This window comes from Apostichopus japonicus, chromosome 4 (assembly GCF_037975245.1).
Source record: "Apostichopus japonicus isolate 1M-3 chromosome 4, ASM3797524v1, whole genome shotgun sequence".
NCBI classification, from domain to species: Eukaryota; Metazoa; Echinodermata; class Holothuroidea; order Aspidochirotida; family Stichopodidae; genus Apostichopus; species Apostichopus japonicus.
The window spans coordinates 2,522,236-2,535,100 of NC_092564.1; the positions used below are offsets into that span (position 1 = coordinate 2,522,236).

The 12,865-nt window shown below is 39.3% G+C and overlaps 1 protein-coding gene across 1 annotated transcript; it reads left to right on the forward strand.

Moving 5' to 3' along the window:
• Window positions 1-393: 393 nt before the first annotated feature.
• LOC139966120 (acetylcholinesterase-like) lies at window positions 394-12,619 on the forward strand. The gene is made up of 8 exons (XM_071968835.1): window positions 394-916; window positions 3,389-3,548; window positions 4,063-4,140; window positions 4,841-4,959; window positions 5,373-5,543; window positions 6,785-7,395; window positions 8,793-8,956; window positions 9,492-12,619. Exons 1-8 carry the CDS (start codon window positions 551-553, stop codon window positions 9,611-9,613), a joined length of 1,791 nt encoding a protein of 596 aa, XP_071824936.1. The 5' UTR covers window positions 394-550; the 3' UTR covers window positions 9,614-12,619.
• Window positions 12,620-12,865: the final 246 nt, after the last annotated feature.

Genomic DNA, 12,865 nt, shown 5'->3' on the forward strand with positions numbered 1-12,865 from the left:
AGTCTGTTTACCTTACACAGACTTTGATTACACTGTGTAAGTTCATTTGACAGGGGTTCGTTAGTATATACAGAGATAACCACTGATATAAGCCATGAACCATCGATGGTGGAATAGAGGTGTCGATAACAACCGTGTGGATTACTCATTAAGGTCATGCAATTAATTAGCGTGTTTGATTTAAGGAAAAAAAAACTACGATTCAAATAGGGATAAGGTATAACAGAAGAAAACGAGATTGTATGTATACACGTATGGCAACAAGCGAATTTATTTATATCCAATCTCTTAACCTTTGAATTGAATATAATCTTGGTATCATTCTGATCAATAAAGGGCAAATGTCAATGAGATATTTTTCATATCTTGGACAACCTTGATTGATTCCCTGAGTAGGATTTTAACTACATCTGGATCCAGAACTGTTCGATTTGAGTTGCACAAAATTGAGTCTATCGTATTATACCTATATAAGCTAGTATAGATAGCATATACCTCTGGTTTGTTGGCAGTATTTTGTTCTTCAAGAGAGACAGAAAGAGATACCAACATGTCTTCGTTGATTGGTTTAGTTCTGTTGATTTGTGTGCACCAAAGTGTGTCACAAACCCCAATCACCGTCACCACACCCATGGGTAACATTATGGGTGAAAGGACACCGTATGCCTATCAGGACTTACAGGCAGGAATCGATATTGATACCACTGTAGATATCTTCAGAGGGATTCCTTACGCCAAACCACCAGTTGGAGATCTTCGGTTTGCTAAACCACAAGCGATGGAACCTTGGGGAGAGACTGTCTATAACGCAACTTACTTTCGACCAATCTGCTGGCAAATCGTGGTGGATAATAGTACCGCCGATGGACAAAGCGAAGATTGCCTCCATTTGAATATATTCTCCCCCAATGCAGAAGTAAGTCAAACAGATCCTGTTGTGTAGTGGTATATAGGCCTTCATTACGTACCAGGGGGTGGGGAGGGGTAGGGGGAGGGGCGGTGAGTGACGGCGGGGCGGTTGAGGTTATATAATAATATCTGTTGGTATATGGAATGTCAATCGCGAAGCACTTTAGAATCGTTTCACATGAATCCCCTTCTTTGTATGCAGTTATTATAAAATAGCCTAATCAGTGAAAGAAAATATAACCTTCAGCCCAGCTTCTTTTATGCAAAGTAAGCTATAGGTTCTGTCCATCTGGTCGACAGGTATCAGAGTTAAGAAGTAAGAAATGTTTGCAACCTTCATACAATGAACGACCGACTACACTTTTTACCAATCTTTCCCCAACTCTTCAAATTTATTAATAGAACGACCAACCTCCTAAATGTTGAGTGTTCAATCGAAAAGATTGAATGTAAAGGTGATCATTATTGTCACCAAGTTGTATAATCTCCAAACTATACATATGACTTTATGTGATATGTTCATATACAACGAAGAGTGTTAGTATTAACGTGTCTCACGTTTAACGTGTTAACGTTAGTTAACAAGAACGTGTTAAAGTTAGTTATATAGTGTCTCATGCATCGAGAGAAATGGCTTTATATAGATGTCCGTCGGTATAAACTTGATGAAGTTTTAAACATGAAATAATGGTTCTTTTAATTATAATAGTTTCCAATATTGATAATCGATCTAGGATAGTCTTCCGAATGAGAAATATTCGATGCGACGGTTCCATATATGTATCATCATAACTGTTCTGACAATCACGTTCCAAATTTGTATCTCAGTATATTTGTTGTTTGGTATTTGAAAGTTGTATATTTTCCATATATCTCGTATGAAATGTAAGAATGTTCATTTATTACAATTATTAAAATTGAAGATTCATCATTATTTTCTCAAATTATGCTACAAGTCGATTAATGGACATTAACTTTCAATTAAACTTTAACAAATATGTTACACCAGATTAAAAATGGATTATCCTTCACTGAGACACGTCATACTCGATATCAAAGCCCACCGATGACTAGGAATATAATAGGAATAATTTAGTCACTTTGTTAAGGTGAAATTTGGGGATAGCTTTGGTAAAAATTTCGACTGGATTCGATACTAAATTTCATACAAGTGCATGCAGTACATTAACATATAAGTAATCAAATTTTACTTAAAAAAATGATAAAGAGAATGTCGAAAAAAATATTTATAATCGTTTTGTATTTGATTAATACGTAATATTAAATTGTCTGAGAGATGATTTTTTTTTCAGATTCGAAAGGAATCACTAATTATTCGCTTTCTAACGTTCTTTCAACTTATACATTGCTCAATTGTAAACTACTTTTGAGTAATATTCGGACGGTTTGTTAAAATTACCAGCAATTTAACGTTCGACTCAAATGCAAAATAGTTGTTTTTTTATTTAACGTGGTGACTGCATGCCAAAGCTTGCCGATGTATAAGCTGGAAACAGCCGAATGGATCGTTCGCAAATATTAATTATCATTATTCTATACCACGGGCATGGAGGGGGAGGAGATGGGGTATAAAGGGACGGGGTTGAGTGGGAGGGTAAGGAGACGCACGGATGTTTAACGTTTGATCTCCTTTTTTCCCACATGGATCGATTGGAATTTGAATTGTTATAATTTGTCTGCTGACGGTACTTTAATCCCGTCTAGGATTGGGTGGGTGGGGGGGGGGGGGAGATTCTGTAAGACCATTGTTTTCGTCATTACATCGGCAACCACGCATGCAATCCATTTTACAAATCAATTAAACTCTTTACACAGTTCCTTTAAGGCGACATAAACCCAACAACCATGTTTACCTCATTTGATAGAGATCTTTGTACTGAGTGAACGACTTCTCCAAATAGCGAAGAATATTATTCTTCTGTTTGAAAGATATTCTCGTCCATATGTTGTGATTGGGAGCTATTAGTTTGTATATCTGTGATTTTATATAGTACCGTTAGGTTCTGAAACCTTTTCACTTTCCCTTGGTTTTTATCTTTCCTTTTCGTGTTTTCAAGGTAAAGTATTAATCGTGTTGACAATGAACATAGTGCAATCATTAGATCATGTTCAAAGGATCAATATGTTACATTCAGCATTAACAGTACCAATCTCCATTACAGAAAATAAACAGTGTTATAAATATAGGAAACATAAATAATTGAAGAAAATGTGGCTCCATGGTGTCACATTTAGACTTGACCAAGTCGTCATTCTTGAGTATGAAAAGAAAGATTAGATCTGTGATATCTCACAATTTGAATAAGAATTTTTTCTTAGATGTCTGAGGAAGTTGTTCACGATTAGTTATCTCAACCAAATATACCAATAACGCATTACCAAGAGTTGAGAGTTGAGAAATGTTACTGTTAGTAAATAATGTTACTGCCACTATAACGTAATTTCCCTTGAATTTCAGGGTTCCGGTTATCCGGTATTTATTCGAATTCACGGCGGCGGTTTTATTCAAGGAACTGGTAATGGTGCTTCATACGACGGACGACCAATCACTCCACTGAGTAATGTGGTGTTCGTTGCAATGAACTACCGTCTGAGCGCCTTTGGATTCCTAGCAACGGGTAGGTATTGTGACGCTGTTTGAAATGGACCAGCAGTAGTACACAACAATATATTCAATATTAGTATTATTATCATCATCATCATCATTATCATCATCATCATCATCATCATCATCATCATCATCATCATCATCATCATCATCATCATCATCATCATCATCATCATCATCATCATCATCATCATCATCATCATCATCATCATCATCATCATCATCATCATCATCATCATCATCATCATCATCATCATCATCATCATCATCATCATCATCATCATCATCATCATCATCATCATCATCATCATTATCATCAATTTGACTGTTGTCCTCACAGATATCACCCAGTTATATTGTAACAAACGTTTCTTTTACGAAATAGCAAAAGCATTCAAGGCTAATATAAATTAAGGGAGGCGATTGGGGAGGGGCGGGGGTGACATACGAGATGTTATAAGAGTTAAATACACAAGTTAAAACCAAACTTAGCTTGACTAACTTTCACCTTTACTCTTCTACAGGAGAACAAGAAATGCTTGGAAATTACGGGCTTTGGGATCAACAAATGTCATTAAAATGGATCAAGGAAAATATCCACGGTAACAAAATATTAATCATTTGTCCCTGTTGACATATTACGTGATATTCATACGATAGATTTAAGGACTAGAGTGAATATAAGAGAGTTATTAAATGTTTGCAAACAAATTTCAATTTTGTGATTTCCTTTTTGTGTGGAGAATGTCCCCCCCCCTCCCCCCCCCAAAAAAACCCTGTTTTGACTATACGAAAAATGGCGCTATCTAACTTTAATTGTACTTTTAAGGAGAAGGGAGGGCAGGAGGTGGAAAGCGAATTTAATGGCATAAAGTGTTGTGGATAATGTGGTGCTTATAGTTGAGCTTGCAAAGATCACTGGTTTCCTTGAAGACGGGTCAATATCTTTGATGTTTATTGTATTACTTCAAAGATCAAGGTAAGTGTAGCGGATCGCTACAGGTACAAGTAAATCTTTCAATCGATAGAAAAAGAGAATCGAAATGTCTATTGGCCGATGTGGCCATTATAAATTTATTAAGGGAAAGAAGTAAAAAGGTTGGGAACTCCTGCAGCTATACCTTTCAATTAATTTCAACTTAATTAAGGATGGAGGGCATGCGGCAAAGAAGTTCTTCTCATATTACGAGTATTCCCGCTTCTCCTTCCCGCCGTTTCGTATACCTACACCCCCCACCCCCTCCCCTTTGAGTCACCCGACACGAACCCTCTTGTCTACGTCACTGTCTTATTTCAATGCAGCTTTCGGTGGAGATCCCAACAACATCACCATCATGGGTCAAAGTGCCGGAGGGGCCAGTGTGGGCTTTCACCTCATCGCGCAGCAGAGCTGGGACTACTTTAACAGGGGAATATTAATGGTAAATATGACTAATGTTTCTTTTGAGGGTCGCCAACATATTTTGGAGGATCTCAACAAATTTTGGGAGAAAAAAGTTGCCAATATTTGTGGAAATATCTTGTTCATATAACTTCAAAAGGTTCAAAATATACACCATTTTGATATTAAGCACCTTGTAATCATATTTAAAACGGGAAGTGGGTATCTCTTCCCCGTACACCCCTAACCCACGACACAACATTTACCACTGGAGGGTCTCCAAGATAATGAATGTTAAAATTGGGGTCACCAAGGGAAGAAAGTTTGCATACCAGGGTCTTTAACGATTTGTCAAACTCAATTAATAAAATACAATAAAATGAAATAAATAAATAAACATTCATGTGTAACTTAACCTATATGATAACGTCTTTTTTATTTCTGTCCGGATAGAGTGGCAACATGATGGCTCCATGGGGTATTGAACTGGACACTGAAAAAGCTCGTAACGACGCGTACTTGGTTGGGAGGTTAGCAGGGTGCGGAGATGCTACTACCAGTCGGGAGCTGAGAGATTGTCTGCGAGATGTTGACGAGCAGAGACTTATCGCAGCGGCAAATGCGGTATGTTACTTTATAACGCGAGTAGATTTAAAATAAATCAAAACTTTGTACACCTGCAGGCATACGAAAAATGTAATAATTTATATGGATATGTTATATCAACCAGTGTGAGTCACGTGGTTGAAGGTTAGATAAGGCGTACGATGCAGGTACAGTAGGCCTATATAATGTTATCGTTTAATTTGGAGAAATGTGTATAGTGGGTAAGTGGGGGTCGGTGGGTGGATGAGGTGGGTAAATTGAACTGTAAGGAGAAATTGAAGGTAAGGAGAATGAACACCACTGATGACCAAAGTAGTCCATTTGCTATAATAAAAATTAACCTGGAATGAAAACTAAAAGTTAACATGTGTATTTTTTTGGGAGGTTTTGACGCAGTTATGGTTCATGATTTGGGGTTGTGTTTTCAAAAGCGTCTTATTTACAGTGACCTGACTGTGTTGTAGTCGATCAATGGGCATTTCTTGTAGCGTGGTTTAGTATCTTCATATAAAGCGTCCACTTCAACAGCTGACTTGTATACATGCAACGTAAATTCTTTCGCGTCGTCAATATTCTTCACGACAGCTACATTGTTAGTTGGTTTAATTTTCGATCACAAGCGTTGTCAAGCTAAACAGACTTTACTACGTAAATTGTAGACAAGGAGCACGAAAATGATTTCGCGGGGCCACAGTGAAACTGTGTATACCCGATGCACGTGTCGCAACAAATGAGGATGTACCGTATCTAATCCGGTGACAAAAATGAACAAAAATGGACATATGATATATATATATATATATATATATATATATATATATATATATATATATATATATATATATATATATACATATATATATATATATATATATATATATACGAAGGAAACATATAGCATGCTTTCCATTGCTTTAAGGTTTCGATGGCAGCGTTAATACGCTATTGACAAACTGTTTCGGGCTGCGGAAGATTAGCTCACAGGCCGCCTCCTGCTATATAGAGGATGATGGACAACATGAGAATGAAATTGCTAGCAGCTGTAATGCACACAAAATGTTAAGAAATTTTTACAAAGGGTATAGTTCTGATTTCGAAGGATAAAAACTGGAGGCTGAATTTAATATTGCATTTATATAAAAACGTTTAAATTTTAACTGGTTTTATATATATATAAATATATATATATATATATATATATATATATATATATATATATATATATATATATATATATATATGTGCATATCTTTTACCAGGCTCTTGCTACAACCACTAACGTGATACCGCTGGTACCAACTATCGACGGAGAATTCATCACAGACGATCCAAGATACCTCCTAGAGCAGAAGAAATTCAAAATGTGTGACGTAATGCTAGGAAATACTAAAGATGACGGTTCATTAGTTGCCATGAGAGCTTATCCTGGTCAATTACCTCGACTGCAACCCACCTCCGATTATGAGACCTTCCTAGATAGAGTAGCTCGCTTCACCTACACATATACCAATGACGTCATAGTGAACTCGATTGCGCAACAATACCTCGACTGGGAGGACTTCGACGATCCGGAAACGAATTATTTTTACAAGTACATCGAGTTGATTACTGATGAAGCCTTCCACTGCCCTGGTGAGCACACTGCACGAGCATATGCTATGAGCGGTAACAGTGTGTATCGGTATTACTTTACCTACTTAAGGCCTGGTACAACCCAGTTTCCAACGTGGTATGGAGTTGGTCATTCTAACGATCTACAGTACGTGTTTGCATACAACATGAACCCACTACTGGATAGAACCTTCAATGCAAAGGAAAAGGAATTTTCTTTGGAATTGATGCGATATTACACAAATTTTGCCAAAACCGGGTAAGTCTGAAGACAGTGTGTCTTGCACAATGAATTATAGTTTGTTATAGCTTGTTATTTATCCAGACATGTACAGCAAACACTGTGCATGGTGTTGTACATCACAGAATCACTCATATTTTTACAATATTCCGTTAGAAAGATAATGAAGTTTTTGTCCCTCGCCGAAAAGGGGTCATTAAGATGCATATGGCCAAGTTGTCAGATTATAACGATGGCAACTTCCGTCGCGAGAAACATAAGTTACAAGATTGCTCAGTACATCCACGATGGAAGTGTCGTACTGTATTATAGACTATGTTATGTATACGTGTCCACGTCTCTTTTTACAGACATTTATGAGGGGAGGGGGTGCAGGAGTCATGCCCACATCATCGTCAGTCTCCACCCTCCTCCACCCTCCTCCACCCTTCTCCACCTCCTCCACCCTCCTCTACCCTCCTCCACCCTCCTCCATCCTCCTCCACCGTCCTCCACCCTCCTCCACCCTCCTCCACCCTCCTCCACCCTCCTCCAACCCCTCCTCCACCTCCTCCACCTCCTCCACCCTCCTCCACCTCCTCCACCCTCCTCCAACTCCTCCACCCTCCTCCACCCTCCTCCACCCTCCTCCACCTCCTCCACCCTCCTCCACCATCCTCCACCCTACTCCTTCCTCGCCCACCCTCATCCAACCGCCTCCTCAAATTCTGTTCCTAATTTTGTAACTTACATAGTGAAAACACCATATTCAGAAGATATACAGCTCTGTTAAGTAAATTTATGAAAGAGAGAAATAAACTGTCTACAAACTTCTTATCTGCTACAGAAGATTTGTGTTGGTTACTATCATAGCGTTATCATCTTCCGAGGCTAACTGAAACGCAAACAAACTAAGGACATAGAAAGTTTATCTCCAGTTCTTGATCTTTTCAGCAGTCTTCCCCAGTGGCGGAGCTAGGGGTATTGGTCAGGCGAGAATGGTCTGTAGGGGCGCTTTTTACACTATCTAAGCGGAGCGCCACCATAGGTTGGCGCGGAGCGTACATAAATTTTTTGAGTAAAGATACTCCCTAGATCGCCGGAAATGACCCTTTCCGGGCCTTGCTAATTTACAGATAAACGAAGAATAAATAGGTGTCATCGCCATTTGTCAGAACATTACACCAACAAAATGTGACAAATGTCAACAATCGCGAATAATTAAAAAGTGGTAAAAAGCTGAAAAGGGCGCCAGCAGTCCATTTGAGTCCGTCAGGGGAGGGGGGGGGGATTTTGCTCCATGATCAATTATCCAAGTTAGTTCGTTTTCGATTCAATTATCTCTGAAGAGGACAATGCAATCCAGTACTTCTATAATTATCGCAAAATTAACGGGTTTTATTTGTTCTTTCTCTCTCCTATCAATTGTGACGCAGGGATCCAAACAAAGGAAGTCCCGTGACACTCCCGTGGGAGCCTTTCACTGTTCCTGGACTAAATATCCTGGAGGAAACACCTGACTTTATAGCCATTCCTGGCGATAGGGCTGAATTTAACGCATTTTGGAACGATTACGTTTTGAAGTTAGTTACATATTCTGGTAAGGAGGCACAACATTATATACTATTGCTATAGAATTTTCTGTCTTGTTCAAAGAGACAATGAAGTGCGCAAAGTGGGTATGGCGGGGGTGGGGGTTTTACATTAAGTCGGGAAGAACAAGCCCCCCCCCCACCCCAAACGTTTACGTTCATACCTATTTATAGACCTAATTCATAGTGTAAATATATGCATCATTTGACGTCTACACTTAGTTCCTGTCTTTGGGAAGAGGAGCCCCCTCCCCCCCCCACACACACATTAGTGTCGGCTTCAAAGACCCATGCAGTGCACACAGCCTGAGTCCTTTACAAATCTACTCCTACTAAAATCAGTCTTTGGGTAGAACCCCCTCCTACATACTACCTTTGAAATCCAGTGCAAGTGAGAGCAAGTATAAGGTAAAAGCAGGTAGAAGGTAAAAGGTAAAAGCTTAAAAACAACAAAACAACAAATTTGTAAATTTGAAAATTTATATTTACATTCGATAATATTACGTAATGCTAATATTTCATCTTAATTGTATCCTTTTACAGCTGATTTAAGTGAGGTTGAACACCAGTGGCGGGAAGAATTTAATCGTTGGAAGAATGACGACCTTCCAGCCTGGAGATTGGATTTCCAAGAATACCAGGATTCTGATCAGTGTGATGTTTAACCGTAATCCCACTCATTGAAGTTTCAGATCAGCGGTGATTGTGGAGGGGATGGGGTGGGGGAGGGAGGGAGGTTTGGTCATGAGGGTTCTCAAGTTAAAGAATTAAGTAATGACAAGCAGTAATCCAATCGTCACACATACCGAGAACAAGAGAATGGACAAATAAGAGAAAGGTGGATTTCTACATCAAGTAAAGAATAGTATTTGTAATCATCTGTTTTATATTACAGTTTTCTACCATGATGATGTGAAAGAATGATATGCCCGTGTGTAATATTATGCATAATCATTCCTTTACATGATAATAATAATAATTGTTTGCCTACATGAAAACATAATCTTGTCGCAATTTCACATCGAGTGCAATTTATTGCTGTATACCGTCTTGGAAGCGGAATGTATTGAAAGACACTTCTCGGGAGGTGGGGCGCGGATAGGGTTAGTTTGTGTTCTCGAAAGTGAGGCGGGGTGGTGTGGGATTGGGTGCTTTTAGAAGGAACGGGGTTGAGCTGGGTAGTGTTGCATTGAATTCGCTGAGGTGGAGCCGGATGGGATGGGGTTGGGTTTTCTCAGATGGGACGGGGTTGGGGTATTGTTTGGTTTGCTGAGCCTGCATGGGCGGGTTGCATGTATCTTGAGTTTGCTGAGTTGACCGAGGTTGGGGTGGATTTGAGTTCTCTGAGGAGGAACTTGCGGGGTTGAGGGTAGTGTTGAGTTCGGTGAAGGGGCGGTTTGGGCGTTGGCATGCATCAGTGTTCTGCAGCTGAGACGGAATTAATGGTAACGGTTGCATGAGGACATTCTCTTAGTATGTATAATAGTTTTAAACCTTTGGAATATTTTGCCTACACTAAACTTTCAATTCCCTTCTATAGTACTCCGCCCCCCCCCCTCCCGCCCTGCTCATACATCTACGTGGTGCCTATAACTCCCCCGGCTTTTGTATGTGTGCGTGTGTATATGGCACAGACAACTTTAACTGGCTACAAATGTTTGAAATGAAACACATGGCGATCGTTCTTGTATTTTGTATTTGCATTGTGGATGTATTACTTCCGTAACATGTCCAATTTTCTCCTGAATGATGGATTAAAGGAACTTGCTCGTGTAACGATAGATTATGTAAAACATGTGTAACAAGATGTCGTTTCTGGCTGTACAGGTAAAAGATCGCTGATTATGATGTCAAAGTTCATTGATATTTTGCTTCTGGTCGGAGTAAACATGCCTTCTTGCTTGCGATTTGATCCAACCTGTAGGGTTCTATTTTTCTCCATATAGAATAAGTGCACACATGCAGCATTGGCTATATCTACAGGGGTCCAGACCTTGGGGCGCAGTAATACTTTTTAAGGTAAATAGCGTATACATTACGGTGGCGACGTGGACAGAATTCATAGGTGGTGGAGGGGTTCAAACTCGACATTTCTGCAGATAGATTAAGCCTGGGACACGAACCAATACGGAAGGGCCGGGTGTGGCCCTGGGTAGTTGAAACCGTCTCTTACATATGGAGGTCTGAAGATCCTACTCTTGAAATAAAATAGCAATTTATACGTCAAATGGTGCATTCTGAGGCATATTTAGGCTATGAAGTAGGTCTATAATGAGCTAGGCTAAACGCAAGACTGTGTGTGTGTTTGTGTGAGGTGGTGTACACCGATAGCACCTGTGGTCTAATTCTTTCCCGGATGCATGTAAAACCGTTTTCCCCGTGCCAACTGACGATATGAGGTGTGAGGCATGTCCCCCTGTCCCTCTCTTTTGAGCACCGCCACGAGACACTATTCTTGCATTCTTTGGCTCTATACCCACCGACTAAAACATTCCACCGAAGGGCACGGCATACCTTTATGCGAATCCAACATGTTAGCCCAACAAACAGACAGTCACTTCGATGTTGACTTTAGTCATTAAACCATGCAGGATTTTCCCAGGCTGACTCGAGTCCGGTTCCTTGGGTTATTCGATTCACCCGAGTCACTGTTCCATCTGTATAGGGAAAGATTTCTTTTATAATGGAACAAAAGCATTCTAAGCATACCAACCGGTTGAACTGGTGAACGTAGCGTTAAAGCAACGTTTGCAGTTTAGTTTGATAACTTTGTTGATGCTATTCGATGCTTTCTTCAAATGTATGTATGTATGTATGTGTGTATGTATGTATGTATGTATGTATGTATGTATGTATGTATGTATGTATGTATGTATGTATGTATGTATGTATGTATGTATGTATGTATGTATGTATGTATGTATGTATGTATGTATGTATGTATGTATGTATGTATGTATGTATGTATGTATGTATGTATGTATGTATGTATGTATGTATGTATGTATGTATGTATGTATGTATGTATGTATGTGTGATCTTCCCGCAAGCAGGAACTCGCGAAAGAAGCCATGGAGGCTTGTAGACTCGCAAGCTGACCGAAGCCAATCTCTCGACACACATCCATTTAACGTCCATGTCGGGAAGTTGTTATTGAACAACACCCTTGCCAGACGACACACATTGCTGTCGGCGGGGAATCGAACCGGGGATCTCATGACTGGGAGACGTATAGCTCTTTTAGATTGATTTTAGATTTAGATTTAGACTATACAGTCTGAAATTTCACTTCAAGAAATTTAGAGAAATATTTCTTAAAGTTTTCCAATGTACGTGTTTCTTTATGACACCAGTATTGGTATGAAACACTTTGTTGGGGTGACGGCAGTGGCGGAGCGTCCATGCAGTCAGAGGGGTGGATGCCCCCCCCCCCCCCCCCGCTGACGGACTCAAATGGACTGCTGGCGCCCTTTCAGCTTTTTACCACTATAAGAGACTAGGAAACATTTGGGTAATTAAGGAAATATGACTTTTCACTTTTTCTCCAAGTAAAAGCTGAAAAATGAAAGATGTACGAGTGAATTCAACCATTTTACGTTGAAATGTGGTCTGTTAACCAAGGCCTGGTTTTTGCATTGTATAAGTACATGAAAAATATGACATTTGAAATATGTTGCGTATTTTCTCATTTATTTGCATGTAACATTTCTTATTTGTAAAATTCTCTAAATAAACATTTATTCAAAAACGCAGGATAAATAGCCATTTAAATGGAATAATTTTACACAACAGTGTTACCTTGTTAATTCATAGTAAAACGAGCAGACATAAACCTTTTATCTCAATTCTGGTGGATTAGATGTCTTAAAAGAGTTTGCTGTTACAGATACTAACAAATTAAGCAATTTAGCCATAAC

Excerpts from the sequence above, each read along its gene's own strand:
- LOC139966120 (XM_071968835.1), top strand. The coding sequence starts at position 551 with ATGTCTTCGTTGATTGGTTTAGTTCTGTTGATTTGTGTGCACCAAAGT. Across the intron at positions 4,960-5,372 it reads TTAACAGGGGAATATTAATG|AGTGGCAACATGATGGCTCC; the intron begins GTAAATATGACT and ends CTGTCCGGATAG. Across the intron at positions 7,396-8,792 it reads ACAAATTTTGCCAAAACCGG|GGATCCAAACAAAGGAAGTC; the intron begins GTAAGTCTGAAG and ends ATTGTGACGCAG.